This window comes from Drosophila gunungcola, unplaced genomic scaffold (assembly GCF_025200985.1).
Source record: "Drosophila gunungcola strain Sukarami unplaced genomic scaffold, Dgunungcola_SK_2 000001F, whole genome shotgun sequence".
Lineage (NCBI taxonomy): Eukaryota > Metazoa > Arthropoda > Insecta > Diptera > Drosophilidae > Drosophila > Drosophila gunungcola.
In genome coordinates this window covers 12,657,454-12,675,599 of record NW_026453197.1, presented here as the reverse complement: position 1 = coordinate 12,675,599, position 18,146 = coordinate 12,657,454, and the positions used below count along the sequence as shown (strand labels likewise).

The following is an 18,146-nucleotide window of genomic DNA, read 5'->3' as shown; positions in this document are numbered from 1 at the left end:
AAGGAAAATGTTAAATATGCCGGCTTGGTATTTTTATTTTTCATACTGATAAAGCGTTATGCCCTTGTGAGGTGCACTGGAAAAAATTTAAGAACACCTGTTGATGTGATTCAATAAAATATATCAAAAATTGATAAAAATTTTTAACAATTTTAAAATTTATATAAATGTTATTATAGAATTTACCACAACAGAACATATTTAATTGTTATTTTACAAAGAAATATGGATAATCTTTTGTAGAAATAATCAATTATATAAATATCTGAATGGATCAAAAGTCAGTAGAAATGCCTAGGTAAAAAATACGGAGAAATGGATTTGTTAACAACCAATGGACAATGCATATATTTGGTGATTACTTTCATGTAGAAAAGAGCAAATACCCAGGCCTTTCAGTAATTCAAAAATATTTTCAGAAGTTTTTGGGCTGTTGAACTGCTAAAAATTTTAGCCAGTTTAATTTTTATGGACAATTTTACCAAACCGTTTATTAAATAGCCATGTTATATTATTTTTAGGTCACATTTTGTTGAATTAACTTTTTATTGATGATTTTTGTTACTTTACATATATCAGTAGCCTTTAAAATTCAAATCTAGTTTTCATAGCTTTCTTGTTTTAATCTGTGAAAACTAAAACACAAGACAAATAATTATTGACAACAAAGTTATTTAAAAAATAATAACGAGGTTTTTACAGTTTTCTTTAAGCAAAAAGTATGCTTGCCAGCCCTGGGCGCAAGGTACTTATCCGCTAATCCGATCTGGTCACACTGCTGACAGTAGGCCGAGTACTTTCAGGCGATTTGACGATAATTTAAACAATAATGTCGGCCCACAGCGGCGGAACGGATTGGAATTCTGTGGTAAAAGCTCTGCTACTCAACCGTACAGGAGCCTTAAACAAAAATGAAGTAGTTATTTTGCTAAAAGCAATCACTCGATGGTAAGTAAAGTTGATTTACATTTTTTCCCTACCCCCAAATGGCGCAGTGAAAAATATTTTGGGGACTGCAAGTGCAAAAAGTGACTTGCAAAATTAAATATGGCCGCCCCCAAGTGACGAAACAGCCAAAAGCTTTGAAAATTCTATAATTTCAAGAACTAACGCAATGATTTCATTACTTTTTCTAGCGAACATGATTTTTTCGAAGAGGAAAGTAATTTCACACAGTTTTACACGGCCTTTGCGGCCCTGGCGGCTGACAAACTTATGCAAATCAAGACGAGTAAGTGCACCCCTAATGATTTTTCGCCAAAGAAAACACAATGTTTGGCCAAGAAATGCGTGATTCATTCGCGTTCGTTTGCTATATATATATATGTATATATATAAATAATCTTTGTATTTTGCAGTTTGCCAGACGCAGATTTGTCAGCTGCACGATGCTACAGCGGTGCTCATCAAGTTCATCATCTACAGGCTGCCCAGGGTGTCCGTTTACGAGACCAAATGGCTCCTGGGCGCCCTCAAAATGCTTTGCGAGGGCCGGGAGAACGCTTCCTCCACGTCGGCGGCCTCCATTTTCGACTACAATGCAGTGGCCAATGTCCTGAAGAGCTGCAAGCATCCCGAGTCCACCAACAAAAGCATTCTGCCCAGCAGCAGCTCATCTGGCAGCGGTGCCAGCAACGACAAGGAGTCGCCCAAGTCGGAGATTAAGCGATCCCGGTCGGACCTCTCATCGGTCATATTGCAGCAACTGATAGCTCCTCTGGAGCCGGGCAAGATGACGTGGGTTCCACTCAGCGAGGAGGTCACCGACTGCACTGTAAGCTTAATAAATCAAAACATCAGTCTCGTTCTACATCCTTTCATAAAAAATGTGTATGCTCCTTACACTAATTTGTGGTTTATTGTGTTTGTGAGTAAGATATTCATTTTAAAAAGGTGGAAAAGCATACATAGCCTTTTAACAAGAAGTTGTAATTTCCTAATGTGAACAAGGCTGATCATCTATATTACATAAGAATCACCTTATTAAATGTTACCCCTTTCAGGACCAACTTCTTGCAGCCAATGTGGAGTACTTCCAGGAGCAAAATGGAGTTGATACCCTGCTGGACGTGTGTGTTGGCCTGCCCATACTGAATCGCTACCGCTCCAAATATATGGAGACCATCAATGGGGGCAAACCGTTGTATTTGCCTCTAACCCAAGTGGAGGCTACCACCGTAAAATCAAGCATGAATCACATGCTCACTGATCTCACCATTTTGAGTCAGGCCCATGCTTTGATTGTGCTGCAGCCACTGACTCCCAGCCGGATTGAACGGCTTTCGATGTGTGGCATTGCTGCGCTTTACAATGCTGTGCTGACTTCAATAGCCACCAGTGTGCTCGGAATGAGCCAGGCCGGCAGCTCGCAGAAGCAGCAGACTGCGTCCACTAGTCAGGGCAGTGGCGGCGGAGGCTCAAATGCTGGACAAACCAACAAGGACCACGACGACTTCGAGGAGCAAGCCTGCAGCATAGTGAACAAAGCTCTAGAGATCTACTCGTACATTGGCGATATGTTCAAGGCTTCGGCCAGGATTCATGTGTACCAGAACCATCTGTGCTATGGCAGCTGGCTGCTGATAAGCGGAATTCAAGGAGCGATGGGTGCCTCTGGAAGCGGTGGAACCAGCTCGGAGACTGCATCCAAATCGGCAACCAAAGCGGCCAAGACTGGCAGTGAGGCGGGTACCGCTCCCACCACACCCATAGCCAGGGTCAACCTATTCAAAGTCCAACAAGGATTCGGTGAGCTTAATGCAGCTATTGCCAATCACAGCATCAAACTGCTCTCAGAGTTAATTGAGGATCTGAAGATTGAGTCCGCCTGTGGACAGAGCCCCGAAACCGCCGAGCTGCCGGAGCCGGCGCAGTTCGACATCTTGCAGAACTACAGTTCGCTGGAGAGGATTGTGCGGGTGCTCAACACGGCCACGCTGCATCAGCTATTCACCTTTTTGGCCACGGTGGCTTATCGGAAGGCCTGTACGTTGAGGCGAGCCTCGGCCAAGGATCGCACGGAATGTGAACCCATTAGCTACTCAGATTCTACTACCTACTTTAACGATTCTCTCTCCTGCTCTGACAACTCGGAGGAGGATGACAGTGAGAGTTACCTGGGGCATTGGTTCAAGGAAACGCTTTCCCCAGAAACTCATGACGACAATGCCAATACATCCACGCAAGAGCGTGGTGAACAAAAGAGCGCCCTTGTTCCCAAGTTGGATGAGCCACATGAATATCTGGATTTGGCGGCCGATATCTTCAGTTTCCTGGACCAATTTCTGGCCAATCGTCACGCATACATGCAGCGCTATGTAAAGGCGGGAGTCAGTGATCAGCAAATGCTGTTAATGGCCAACATAATCAAGGATTTCGACCGAGATGTCATGCGAAATGAAAGCGAGCAGGTGTCCGGAAACGCCCCAGCAGCTAATGCAGGAGCAGGATCCTCTGCAGGGGCTTCTACAAAGTGGCAAACCTCGATGATTCGTTTTTCGGGGGCTGCCGGACGCTATATCCACAATTTAATCTCCACTTCGCTGCTCTCGGAGCAATTGCAGTCCAATCTACTGCAGCACTTGTCCATATCGCCCTGGTCCACCGATACCAACACCTGGCCCCTGCAGGTCTATCCGAGTACCTTGTCCGTACTCGTGCAAATCTTGTTGTTGAAGCCCACCCAAGAGAAGGAGGCAGCCTGTCTGTCCGTGTGGCATCGCCTCATCAACACTCTGGTTGAGGGAGTCTGCTCTTGGTCCGCTGCCAGTGATTCCGACTACGAAGACCTCAACATTGAGCATGCCCAACTGCTGCTTTTCCTGTTCCACTCTCTCAATCTGATGCAAAAGAAGTCTATCCTGCTTCTTACGGCCGGTGGAGTTATCCGTTGTGCCGAAGTTTGTCGAGGAATCAGCGGGGACCGACCCGTTAGGAACAGCCAAATGATGCTGCTGTCGCGCTTGCTTTTATTCTTGGAGTATCTTATGAAGCACTTGTACAATGCTCCCCCGGAATTGCTGGACCAGGTACGCTGGAATCTGTTCAGCGTGAGCAGCATGCCGGAAACCCAGAAGATCACGGATCTGCTCAACAGCCGTACCAAACTGAACTCCTATTGTCGACAGGACATCGAGGAAAAGTTCCGCAAGTCGGCCGGCGAATATGGATCTGGTAAGTGTTAAATAAAGTCAAAAAGGAAGTTCTATCATGTAAAACTTTGTCTCTATTACAGCGATTCGCCCAACTTTCTATTCCCTGGTAATGGGAGATCCCGAGAAACCCTATTGGGCACAAGAGTTCAAGTTGGATGGCTTGGCCTGGAACTTTATACTCTGCACGCCGGACAAGCTTAAGTATCCGCTGCTGGTGGATGCCCTCACTGACATACTCGCTATCGCCGACATGTCCATGTATTCCAAGGACAAGGAGAAGGAAGCGAGCATGCACAATCTGTGTGCCATGCAGTACTGCTTCAGCATCGCCTGGAAGCTGGTCTTGGGTCTGCCTCCCTCAACCTCTCATGTGGAATCTCTAAAGGTCGAGCGGTCACCCAACCTGCACTGCCTGATCTGGAGTATTCGCTGTCCCCTGGCCAGTTCGCACTACCTAATGGTTAACAGTCTGATCAAACAGGGAATGTATACCCAGTACGCCGAGACACTGTGGAATCAGGTCGGTGACATAGCTGCCGATATGAAATATAGTCTCAAGCAAACCATTCTTGGCGTGGAAGCGTTCAACAGTCAGATGAATGGCAATGGTAAGATATTAGTTTATTACTATTTTTAATACATATACAATAATTTTGTATCTCTTTTTGCAGGAACTCCCCGACTCTCCGATCTTATTCTTTTTGACTCTTTGGTGGCCCACATGCAGGCGGTGGCCTGGGCAAACAAGGAGGGATACAAGTGGCCGCGCAAAGAAACCGAAGACTCTTCCAGCGAACAGTCCTTTTCATCGGGTAATTTACCTTCCCTGTCCAACGTGGCGAAACTGTACTCGTCGAACGAGTCAATCGGAGACCTTATATCGTATCCAGAAGAGGAGGATAAGCTGCCCAGTGACCTGCAGAAACATAACCAACTGGTCAACGAGCTGATGCTAAAGCTAATGAGTTCTTACCGCCTGCTCTCGGTAATTGTGCGTGGCCAGATGCTGAAGCAGTTGTCCAGCTCGACACCGGAGCAAGCACTGAATTTGATTGTGCCCATTGTAAGCGATAAGCCGGCAATTATGTTGGAACTACATGCCGCATTTCTGAAACTCCTGCCCAATGAGGACAAACAACTGATAGCAAACGAGTGGCCGAAATGTCTGATGGTCAATGATTCCGCCTTTGATGGCAAACAGCATCCAGTGGAGCCTTACACCTTGAATGTGATAGATGCTCACATTACGGAGTTGACCCGAGGATCCAGTTACTCCACTCTGCACACATTGAAGCACTGTTTGAAGTCGATACTGCATTTGTTCGAGCTTTTGCTGCCACATTGCTCCGGCAACACTGAGATCGAGTCTCAGCTCAAGCTTTTGCTGATTGCCTCCATGCTGGACATGCGAACTGATTACCTGCAGGGACAAAGCGAACAGTGTCTGCGAGAGATCCTCAGCGGTTTGACCCTGGAAGCCCAGAAGCTGCTTCTCTATGAGCACATGATTGGATATTGCTACCGCATGCTTAAAGACTTTGCAGCCGATCTCCGGCAGCCACCGGCTGCAGCGACAGGAGGTGCGGCACCCCTAGATCAAGATCGGGTCATGTTTAACGAGTCCATGCTGTTTGCAGTGCTCAAGACCATGATCAAGATGCTTGAGAAGCCAGTTGCGGTGCAAGCCATGCGTCAGTTTTTCAAGGATCAGCATTCGGGTAGCCTCACCACACTGTTGCTCTCTTTCACCGGCACCAGTCTTCCCGTAAGCTATGCCCGCAAGATGCTGCAGTTTGTGGAACGCCTGTTCCAGCAATCATTGAAAGCCGACTCCCAGTTTCCGCATGAGGATCTGGTCGAGTGCTTCGCAGAGCTGGCCACAGTTGATGTGGCTCGTTTAAAGCTATGGCTGGCCCATATTATCTACGGACCGAATGTGAGCACGGAAGTGAGCACTTCCGAGGCCTTGGACACTACCTGCCGGATGCTCACCAGCATCCTGCAGCCATCGAGCAGCTCCAGCAGCAATGCCCAAACTCCCACGAACATGGCCACCGTTTCAGCGATGCCGAGTATCTCCGACCAGCTGGATGCCATGGACATTGACTACGACAGTGGAACTGCGGCGGGCGGCGGAGAAAGTGGCACCGCAGCAGGAGGAGCTGCAGCCAATACCTCGCAGATTCTGAGCTTGTGGCAAGCGGCACAACCGAATCCCTCGGAGGAGTCCTCACAAGCCTGCGACCACAGCGAGAGCGAGCGAAATGGAGCGCTCCTCTTGAGCTTTGTCAAGTCCTTGGTGAAAGATCAAAGCAAGGCGGCGCAGATAGCGCCACCATTGTTCCAGGCCTTGCTGCAACTGGGCCAGACATTAATCTCTCCACCCCAAGATGGCTGCGATTTTGCGGATGTTCTCCAGATAATGATCACCCTGGCCGATGCCAGTCCCGCCCGCGGTCATGTGGCCCTGTTTAATACCACACTCCTTTGGCTGGAGCTGGCCAAGCTGCAATTGCCGGACAAGCATTTAAAGCACGCGGAGAATGTAAGCGCCCAGCTGCGCTATCTTAGCGAACTCCTGCAAAGCATCGGCTATCGAGGCAGTCGGCAGCATGTTCCGCCGTGGGATGATGAGCTGCAGACCGATATTGATGATCTGTACGACGAGCTGGCCGAGGAGGGCGAGCAGGACTCGTTGCTGGACGACTCTGACGAGGACACGCTGAACAACAAGCTGTGCACCTTCTCGCAAACGCAGAAGGAGTTCATGAACCAGCACTGGTACCACTGCCACACCTGCAACATGATCAACACCGTTGGCGTGTGCTCTGTGTGCGCGAGGGTTTGCCATAAGGGACATGATGTGAGCTACGCCAAGTATGGCAATTTCTTCTGTGACTGCGGCGCCAAGGAGGATGGATCCTGTCAGGCGTTGAGCCGGCGCCTTGGCAGCAGTGAGGTCAGGGACTCAGCCGGAGTGAGTAGCTACCTATCCTCGCACATGAGCCTACTGGCCGGCAAGAAGCGGAGCAGCCCACCAGTTAGCCAGCCAGTAGCAGCACGAAAGGATTCCCTGACCAGCGAACGGATCGTGGTGCTGAGCAAGCTGTTGGAACCGTACCGTGAGACCCTCCAGCACCAGGATCAGTGGCTGCTCGTTGTCAGATGCATCCTGGAGTACTTTGATGTCCTGCTGCCGTCGATAAGGGAAAACTGCACCCTTTACTCCATTGTGGGGTGCCACAAGAGGGCAACGGCAGCCCTGGAGCGACTCCATCAGCTTGAGCAGAGCTTCCAGGTTACCGATCAGCTTATGTTCGCCACCTTGGGCTCCCAAGAGGGTGCCTTTGAAAACGTGCGGATGAACTACTCCGGCGACCAGGGTCAGACTATAAAGCACTTGATATCATCTGGCGTGGTGCGCCGCGTTGCGTTCTGTTGTCTGTCCTCGCCACACGGACGTCGCCAGCAGTTGGCTGTGTCGCATGAGAAGGGAAAGGTTACCATCCTGCAGCTCTCGGCGCTTCTCAAGCAGGCAGATGCCTCCAAGAGGAAGTTGACGCTAACCCAATTGAGTTCCGCACCCATTGCCTGCACTGTTCTCTCCCTGGCTGCAAATCCCTGCAATGAGGACTGCCTGGCTGTTTGTGGCTTGAAGGAGTGCCACGTGCTCACTTTTTCAAGCAGTGGCAGCACCAACGAACACATTGTGGTGAGTCCGCAACTGGAGAACGGAAACTACATCAAGAAGGCGGTGTGGTTGCCCGGCTCACAGACTCTACTGGCCATTGTCACCTCGGATTATGTGAAGATCTACGATCTGGCCGTGGATACTTATAGTCCGAAGTACTATTACCTGGTGGCCGTGGGCAAGATTAGAGATTGTACGTTTATGTACCAGGATGGCAACTACTACATGCTCAGTTTTGCCAGCAGTGGATACATCTATACCCAGCAGTTGGATCAACAAAGTCTGGCCATTCATGGAGATTTCTATGTGACCAACACCCTGGAGCTGAGTCACCAGCATATAAAGGATATCAGCGGTCAAGTGGGCGGCGGCGGAGTGTCCATCTATTATTCCCACACATTGCAGCTGCTCTTCTACAGCTACTCCTCCGGAAGGAGCTTCGTTTCGCCGCTCACCAATGTGAATAATGGCGTGAGGGGAATATACCACCTGGACACCAATTCGGCCAGCAAATCGGCCTCTAAGGGTCCACTCCAGCCTCTGGTCCAGTGGACAGAAGTGACGGGCCATCCCGGACTGGTGTACGCCAGCATGCAGACATCGAACAACCCGATTATATTGATGATCACCCCCGAACGGATTTACCTGCAAGAGATCAAGGCGCAGTCGGCCAAGTCGCGCATCATGGATGTAGTGGGCATTCGTCATGCGGTGGCCGGAGTGGAGAAGACCACGCTGCTGCTGCTCTGCGAGGACGGAAGCTTGAGGATCTTCTCGGCTCAGCCGGAACACACCAGCTTCTGGCTCTCGCCACAAGTTCAGCCATTTGGCAATCAGCTGTACTCGTCCACGCTGATGGCGAAGGGAGGAGTATGTGCCACTCCGAAGTCCAAGTCGAGTGCGGCAACTGGAAAGTTGAGCAACAGAAAGGCAAGTCAACAGCAGAAACAACTCACGGCCGGAGGTCTGCCCGTTTTCCCCATTGACTTCTTCGAGCACTGCAACATGCTGGCCGATGTGGAGTTCGGAGGCAACGATCTCCTCCAGATCTACAGCAAACAGAAGCTCAAGACGCGCCTCTTCTCCACGGGCATGTTTGTGGCCAGCACCCGGGCCAATGGCTTCACCCTGGAGGTGATAAACAACGATCCCAATGTGGTCATCGTGGGAATTCGGGTGTTGATTGGAACCCAGGATGTTCAGCGTGCTCCGCAGTCGGTGTCCATCCTGGGACGCACAGTTCCCACGCCGGTGAGGAGGGCCCGCTGGTTCGACATCCCCCTGACCCGGGACGAGATTTTCCAGTCGGACAAGCTGTTGAAAGTGGTATTCGCTAAATCCCAAGACCCGGAACATGTGACCCTACTGGACTGCATCGAGGTCTATGGCAAGTCCAAGGAGCTGGTGGGCTGGCCCGACGAGAGCGAGGACGTGACTGCACCGGGCACCAGTGTTCCGCCCGTGTCCTCCTCCCAGGCAAGTAGCGCCAACTTTGGAGAGGGTTTCAACTGTATTACTCAGCTGGATCGGATGGTCAATCACCTTCTGGAAGTAATGGACTGCGCGCTGCATTTGCTGGGCTCCGGAGTGCCGGCTAATATTCGTCAAAAGGCGGTGAAGACAGCGAGTGCCCTTCTGCTGCTGCCCACCCCCAATCCTGTCCAGACGCAGGCCCGCTATGTGCTGGCCACGCTCTACGGCAGCCGGGCATCGTATCACAACTATAAGGATGGAGTGCTGCTTCAGTTCGTGCATACAGAACTGCAAGCCCTGCAGCCAAAGCTTGAAAAACTGGAATCCCTGCAGGAGATCGATCCCGAGGCCTTCTACCGTCTTATTCTGCTGGTTCGTGGAATAGCCAATGCGCGTCCACAATCGCTGGCCAAGATTTGCGCGGAGAACAACTACGATATTGTGCCCACCCTCATGGGATTTGTCCTGGAGTTGCACAAGGTCACCCCGGCCCTGGACGAGCCCATGAACATTGTGAAGCGAGGCTTGTGCCAGGCAGAGACCATAGTCCATTGTCTGGTCGAGATTATGTACGGATTTGCTTTGGCCGATCCCGGCCAGGTTGGTCGCATGACCAAGTACTTTATCGACCTGCTCAAGCATGACGCCAGTGTGATCAGCCACAGCGCCAAGGAGGCGCTGATCCTGTTGCTGAGTCCGCGATTGAAACGGCGAAAGGTAGCCATAGTCACACCGCCCGCCTGTTCCACACCAACGCCATCGACATCCGCAATGCAGGCGCTGCAGGCGGTGGCCGCCTCGGCTGCCAGTGACATCATCGAGGAGGCAGCTGCCGTGGCCGTGGATGCCGCAGTCGGAGGTGGTGGACTGCCCGACCCCAATCCCGAGGCGGAAGCAGGAGTGGTGGGAGTCGGAGGAGTGGGCCAGCAGCAGATGCTCAACCTGGAGGCCTTCATGGGCGGCGGTTTCAATCGCCTGCTCGGCCTGCCCGAGGATGTCGACGACGAGGCCATCATGGACATTGCCATCGCCCTCAGCCTCGAACAGCACGGTGGCGAGGCCAACGCCTTGCAGTCTCTTCAGCAAGGATTGGCCAATCTGCAGGGCATCCGGCAAGCTGCAGCCATGGCAGCGGCGGCGAATGCTGCGGCCAGTGTCTCTGCCGGTGGATCCGATGACGACGAGGCATCAAATGTGGCCACCGATGGGTCCACATTGCGCACTTCACCTGCAGAACCGGCTGGCAGTGGTGGCTCGGAGAGTGGCGGCAGTGGAGTTGAGAGCATTGGCGGAACGTCGGCCAGAAGCAGCAACTTTGGCGACCATGCCAACGCTTCGCCTCCGCGACAGGGCTCCGCCAAGGATGATCAGGAGCAACCGGGTCCCAGCGACGTGGTTGGCTCCGCAACTGGAGCTGGCTTGAGTGCCATGAGCAGCAGTGAGGATAACGAAATCAACGAGGACGATAAGCTCAGCAAGCTACACGACCTAAGGTAAGTTTACTGGTTGATTAGAATATCAGGTTTTACTGAGCCTTTGTTTCCCTGCATAGGATTGCTGTGCTGGAGAGCATTATCCAACATCTGGGCACCTTTGATCTGTGCAATGGTCTGCAGGCCATACCGCTCATCCAGGTGATACTCATGCTAACTACCGATCTTAATGGCAACAATGAGCGGGATCAGCAAGTGCTGCAAGATCTGCTCACTGCCTTGGTGGACTATGTGGAAATTGGCAAGCGAGGAGCGGCCTCAAAAGTAAGTTAATTAATTATCATTCATAGACTTAAATATAACCATGCGTTTTATTGCAGATGGAGACCAAATGTCCTGGCAACGAGGTGCGCCTGGCACTGCTCTCCCTTTTCGGTGTGATGATGGGCAAGACCAAGTCAAAGCAGACGGGAACCACCTCGCCACCGCATCAGTTCAAGGACAACAGCTCCTTTGTGGCCAGTACCACGGCCAATGTGCTCAGCAAGAGTGGAGCGTTCGTTTACGCCCTGGAGGCATTGAACACGCTTCTGGTGCACTGGAAGAATGTGCTGGGAGATCCCTATGCAGCGGGTGGCGGAGCGGGAGCCTCGCAATCAGCCCAACCCAGTGGCAGCTCCGGAGTTCAGCTCTTGAAACCCATTAAACATGGCCCCAAACCTGACATATCCATACTGATTCCACACAACTATCTGAAGAACTACCCGGATATCTTCGAGTCATACGACGGCCTGCTTACGGAAATTATTGTGAGATTGCCCTACCAGATTCTTCGCTTAAGCAGCGCCCATCCGGACAACTACGACAGTGGATTCTGCGAGGCCATGACCTTTACGCTGTGCGAGTACATGATGCTCAACCTGAACACGCTGCTGCGGCGACAGGTGAGGAAGCTACTCATGTACATCTGCGGCAGCAAGGAAAAGTTCCGCATGTACCGCGACGGTCACTCCTTGGATGCGCACTTCCGGGTGGTCAAAAGAGTGTGCAACATTGTCAGCAGCAAGGTGAGTTTGAGTTTATTCTTTTTTTTCTAAAATACTAATGGTTTTATTTTGTTGCCTTGTAGACTGGCGCTCCCTACAACGCCAATCCTCCCCTGCTCACTTACGATGCACTCGTGGAGCTCACTGAGCACCTGCGCACCTGCCAAGAGATCAGCCAGATGCGCACCGGCAACTGGCAAAAGTTCTGCGTCGTCCATGAAGACGCTCTGGCCATGCTGATGGAAATCGCCTGTTACCAGTTGGATGACGGCGTGTCCCCCATTATCATCCAATTGCTGCAGGCTGCCGTTTGCAACTTGCCCGCTGCCAATGGATCAAAGCAGGCACAGCCGCTGCCTTCGACCTCGTCTGCATCTGGGAAACTGCGAACGGATCGTGAGAAGAGCGAGGACACAGACGCCTACTACTCCAAGTTTGATCCGACCCAGTGTGGGACATTTGTGCACCAGATCTTCAGGTACGCGTGCGACGCCCTGATCATCCGCTTTGTGAGGATCTTCCTGTTGGAGAACAACATCAGCCAGCTGAGATGGCAGGCGCACTCCTTCATGACCGGACTTTTTGAGCACGCCAACGAGCGTCAGCGCGAGAAGCTGCTAAACATTTTCTGGAACCTGTGGCCACTGGTGCCCACGTACGGCAGGAGGACCGCGCAGTTTGTGGACCTGCTGGGCTACCTCACACTGAGCACCAGGAGCATCACGGACCGTCTGCCGGAGTTTGTCACCCGCGCCGTGGATGTTCTCCGGCAGCAGAACGAGCTGCTTTGCAAGCATCCCAATGCTCCAATATACACCACCCTGGAGTCTATACTGCAAGTAAATGGCTACTATCTGGAATCGGAGCCGTGCTTGGTGTGCAACAATCCGGAGGTGCCGATGGCCAACATCAAGTTGCCATCAGTCAAGTCGGACTCTAAGTACACCACAACCACAATGATTTACAAACTGGTGCAGTGCCATACAATATCCAAGTTAATCGTGAGGATTGCCGACTTAAAGCGAACCAAAATGGTGCGAACCATTAATGTGTATTACAACAACCGCAGTGTGCAGGCCGTGGTGGAGCTCAAGAATCGGCCAGCATTGTGGCACAAGGCTCGTTCCGTATCCCTGCAATCCGCACAAACCGAACTGAAGATCGATTTTCCCCTGCCAATCACCGCATGCAATTTGATGATCGAGTTCGCTGACTTCTTTGAAACAGTGAGCGGATCCAGTGAGAATCTGCAGTGCCCCAGATGCAGTGCAGCAGTGCCGGCATATCCGGGAGTCTGCGGAAATTGCGGCGAGAATGTGTTCCAATGCCACAAATGTCGGGCCATCAACTACGACGAGAAGGATCCGTTCCTGTGCCACTCGTGTGGCTTCTGTAAATACGCCAAGTTCGATTTCAGCATGTATGCCCGCGTTTGCTGTGCCGTCGATCCCATCGAATCAGCCGAGGATCGGGTGAAGACAGTGTCGCTAATACACAGCTCTTTGGAGCGAGCTGATAGAATCTACCGCCAGTTGCTGACCAACAAACAAATGCTGGAGCTACTCATTCAAAAGGTGGCCGAGCACCGGAGCAGCGATCGCATGGTGGAGGACAACATGGCCAGCGTACACAGCACATCCCAAGTGAACAAGATCATTCAGCTGCTGGCCCAGAAATACTGCGTGGAGTCACGCACCAGTTTCGAGGAGCTCAGCAAGATTGTCCAGAAGGTCAAGGCATGTCGCAGGTATGTTTTTGCAGATTACTGAAATATTTTAATATTTTAAATATATATTTGAAATTAATTTACTTTACCAGCGAACTGGTGGCCTACGATCGTCAACAGCAGGACCAGCCGCCGGTCAATCCGGGCTCGACCACCGAGAATCCCACCACAAATCGCTGCTACGGCTGCGCCCTGGCCTCCACCGAGCAGTGTCTGACCCTGCTCCGGGCCATGGCCTACAACTACGATTGTCGCGTTGGCCTGTACAGTCAGGGACTGGTCAGTGAACTGGCCGAGCACAACCTACGTCGGGGCACTCCCCAGATCCAGGAGGAGGTGCGCAATCTCCTGGTTGTGCTGACCAAGGACAACGCCGAGGCATGCATGCATCTGCTGCAGCTGGTGACCATGCGGGTGAAGAACGCACTGATGGGATCGATTCCTCTCATCAGTTTGGAAGCAGCTGTGCACCAGGAGATGACGCTGCTGGAAGTTCTTCTCAGCCAGGATGATGTTTGCTGGGAGTACAAGCTGAAGGTCATCTTTGAGCTGTTCATCAGCAATTGCATGTGAGTTGGAAACCAATAGTGTACATAAAGGGATAAAATATGATCAATTTGTGATTATATTTTATATAAATAACGTTTGAATTATCAAAAATTTCCTTTAATATTATACTTATAAAATATCTGTCTTCGTAGGCTGCCTCGTGGTCCGGTGACGTCGGTGCTGCATCCCTGCCTGCGCATCATGCAGAATCTCATCTGTCCGGTGCTGCCGAGCAGCAAGCCCAATCAGAAGGTGGCCACCACGGATTTGTGCAGCATGAAGCTGCTCGAGGGAAACACGGTGGACTACAGGGCCTGGCTCAACTCTGATCGCAATCACGAGTACGCGGCATGGAGCAGTCGGATGCCAACTAATAGTCAAGCCAAGCAAAAGAATGCCAAGGATCAGGCCGTCGCCTCAGCAGCAGCGGGAACAGGCGTATCGGCTGCATCTGAAGCGCCGCCAAAGAGCAGAAAAGAGGTGCGAGCTGCCTTCCTGAGCGAAAAGTATGGGAAACGCTGGCGCGAGCGGGTGCTGGACAAGCAGCGGGTGATTAAGCCGCTCGTGTTCAATGCCAAGTGGATACAGCCGTTGCTGTTCAATGCGAACTCGCGATTTGGCCGCCAGCTGGCCTGCTCCTTGCTGAGCAGCTTGAGCAGGACCAACGAGCGCAGGCAGCAGTCTCTGAACATGCTCACCTCCTTCCTGAAGCATGTGGGCGAAGCGGGCGAGGCCAGTGCCGAGTATTTGATGCTGTACAAGAGCATGGCCACCGAACAGCCTTGGCTGCAGTATTTGGTGCTCAAGGGAGTACTTGGCCAAATCTCTCAGCTACTGGCTATTGAAATAAGCAAGGTGCATCGCATGGAGGAGCACTCGCTCTCATCGGACTTGTCCTTGGGTTACGCTCTGCGACAATATGTGGAGCTGCTGTGGCTACTCCTCGAGTGTCCGAACATCCGCAGGACCTACAAGACCCGCATGCTGGGTCCCGTCCTGGAGAGCTATCTGGCGCTAAGGAGCCTGGTGGTGCAGCGCACGCGTCTCATTGACGACGCCCAGGAGAAACTGCTCGAAATGCTGGAGGACATGACCAGCGGTACCGAGGAGGAGACACGTGCCTTCATGGAAATCCTCATCGACACCGTAGAGAAGACGCGCATGAACGACATCAAAACGCCGGTGTTTATCTTCGAGCGTCTGTACTCGATCATACATCCTGAGGAGCATGACGAAAGTGAGTTCTACATGACGTTGGAGAAGGATCCCCAGCAGGAGGACTTCCTGCAGGGCCGCATGTTGGGCAATCCATATCCCTCCAGTGAAATGGGATTGGGTCCACTGATGAGGGATGTCAAAAATAAGATCTGCACGGATTGCGAACTAATTGCCCTGCTGGAGGATGACAACGGCATGGAACTGCTGGTGAACAACAAGATCATTAGTCTGGATCTGCCCGTAAAGGATGTGTACAAAAAGGTATGGCTGGCCGAAGGAGGGGATCGAGATGCCATGAGGATCGTTTATCGGATGCGCGGTCTGCTGGGTGACGCCACCGAGGAGTTCGTCGAGACGCTCAACAATAAAAGCCAGGAGCAGGTGGACACCGAGCAGCTCTACCGCATGGCCAATGTGCTGGCCGATTGCAACGGACTGCGCGTAATGCTGGACCGGATTGGCAGTCTGCAGCGCATCTCGCGCAACCGAGAACTGATCCAGGTGCTGCTTAAGTTGTTCCTCATTTGCGTGAAGGTGCGACGCTGCCAAGAGGTACTCTGCCAGCCCGAAATTGGAGCCATCAATACGTTGCTTAAGGTGCTGCAAATGTGTCTGCAGTCGGAGAACGATTCGATTCAGTCGGCGGTCACCGAGCAGTTGCTGGAGATCATGGAGACGATACTCTCGAAGGCTGCCAGCGATACGTTGGACTCCTTCCTGCAGTTCTCGCTGACATTCGGTGGACCGGAGTATGTGAGCGCCCTAATATCCTGCACTGACTGCCCGAACGTCAGGAACAATCCCTCAGTGCTGCGCCATCTCATTCGCGTGCTGGCCGCTTTGGTCTATGGCAACGAGGTGAAGATGGCCCTACTCTGCGAGCACTTCAAGGTACTGTTTTTCTTCTTACACAAGTCGTTTCTGCTTATAAACTAATACTTGTTTTTACAGGACACTCTGAGCTTTAAACGCTTCGACAACGAGCGCACACCCGAAGAAGAGTTTAAGCTTGAACTCTTCTGCGTGCTGACTAATCAAATCGAGCACAACTGCATTGGCGGCACACTCAAGGACTACATTGTGAGCCTGGGCATTGTGGAGCGATCGCTAGCCTACATCACCGAGCATGCGCCCTGCGTCAAACCCACGCTCCTGCGTACCGACTCCGATGAGCTGAAAGAGTTCATCTCGCGACCGAGCTTGAAGTACATACTGCGTTTCCTTACCGGCCTCTCGAATCATCATGAGGCCACCCAGGTGGCCATCAGCAAGGACATCATACCCATCATTCATCGCCTGGAGCAGGTGTCCAGCGATGAGCACGTGGGCAGTCTAGCCGAGAACCTGCTGGAAGCCCTGTCCACGGATTCGGCCACAGCAGCGAGGGTGCAACAGGTGCGCGACTTTACCAGGGCCGAGAAGAAGCGACTGGCCATGGCCACGCGGGAGAAACAGCTGGACGCATTGGGAATGCGCACGAACGAGAAGGGCCAGGTGACGGCCAAGGGCTCCATCCTGCAGAAGATCGAAAAGCTGCGCGACGAGACCGGGCTGACGTGCTTCATTTGCCGTGAGGGCTACGCCTGCCAGCCGGACAAGGTGCTGGGCATTTACACGTTCACCAAGCGCTGCAACGTGGAGGAGTTCGAGCTGAAGTCGAGGAAGACCATTGGCTACACCACGGTCACCCACTTCAATGTGGTCCACGTGGACTGTCACACATCGGCCATCCGATTGACGCGAGGCCGGGACGAATGGGAGCGGGCTAGTCTGCAGAATGCCAACACCAGGTGCAATGGCCTGCTGCCTCTTTGGGGACCGGCCGTCGGAGAGGCCGCCTTCTCCGCTTGCATGACCCGGCACAGCAGCTACATGCAGGAGAGCACCCAGCGCTGCGACATCTCCTATCCAAGCAGCGTGCATGACTTGAAGCTGCTGCTGGTGCGGTTCGCCTGGGAGCGCAGCTTCCACGACGACGCCGGCGGCGGGGGTCCGCAGTCGAACATGCACTTTGTACCCTACCTGCTCTTCTACTCCGTCTACCTGCTGCTCTCCTCGCGATCGGCGGCCAGGGACAGCAAGACCCTGCTCACCTACTTGCAGGCGGCGCCCAACGAGAAGTGGCTGGAGTGCGGCTACGAGGTCGATGGTCCGCTGTACATGGCCACCATCTCGCTCTCGCTGCACAGCCGGGAGCTGTGGAACAAGCACAAGCTGGCGCATCTGAAGCGGATGCTGGCGGTGGCCCAGGCCCGCCACATATCGCCCTCGGTGCTGTGCAAGGCCCTGTTGGCGCCGGCGGATCGACAGGCCAAGGAGTACAGTGTATACAAGCCCTTCCTAATGATGTGGGCTTTGGTGGACTTGACCTACAACAGCCTGTTCAAGTCGGTGACCACGCCCAAGGAGGAGGACTGGCCGATATCCCTGTTCGACTACCTTCGCAAGAACGACGAGGCTTTGCTGAAGTCCACGGACGGCATCCTGCAGACCCTGACCGATGAGTTCCTGCCGTGCACTTCCTTTGGAGAATTCTGCGATGTGGCAGGTGGGTTTCGCTGAAAACTTTTAATTATAACACTTTATTTAATTACCTATTTTGATATTTTAGGCCTTCTGCATCTCATCGAGCAGCCGGACAGCTTTATCGAAGAAATCCTCGCAGCCCTGCCTTCAACCACAAGCTCTAGTTAAAATTCAATCGTGGTTTATAACCAACTAAATCGTAGAAAGCAATGGCTTGCTTACATATAAACTTACAGCATAAATATATATTTATCACATACAAATATTTAACCAATAAAATTATTCGTTTGCACAATGAATTTAAATACTAGAAGCCTGTTTTTATTTGGC

The 18,146-nt window shown here is 52.1% G+C and overlaps 2 protein-coding genes across 2 annotated transcripts in view; both read left to right on the top strand.

Moving 5' to 3' along the window:
- The first annotated feature begins 713 nt into the window (after window positions 1–713).
- Window positions 714–18,129, top strand: LOC128262968 (protein purity of essence). The gene is made up of 13 exons (XM_052997571.1): window positions 714–948; window positions 1,137–1,231; window positions 1,359–1,774; window positions 2,004–4,173; window positions 4,235–4,762; window positions 4,826–10,811; window positions 10,871–11,075; window positions 11,132–11,818; window positions 11,881–13,544; window positions 13,616–14,092; window positions 14,225–16,181; window positions 16,242–17,838; window positions 17,902–18,129. The coding sequence occupies exons 1-13, from the start codon at window positions 830–832 to the stop codon at window positions 17,982–17,984; spliced, it is 15,984 nt and encodes a 5,327-aa protein (XP_052853531.1). The 5' UTR covers window positions 714–829; the 3' UTR covers window positions 17,985–18,129.
- The window catches only part of LOC128262990 (probable 39S ribosomal protein L24, mitochondrial), a 53,823-nt gene continuing 40,969 nt past the window's right edge, over window positions 5,293–18,146 (top strand). Inside the window, exon 1 of the mRNA XM_052997611.1 lies at window positions 5,293–5,302. The gene's annotated coding sequence lies outside the window, so the exon portion shown is untranslated. The remainder of the gene's footprint in view (window positions 5,303–18,146) is intronic.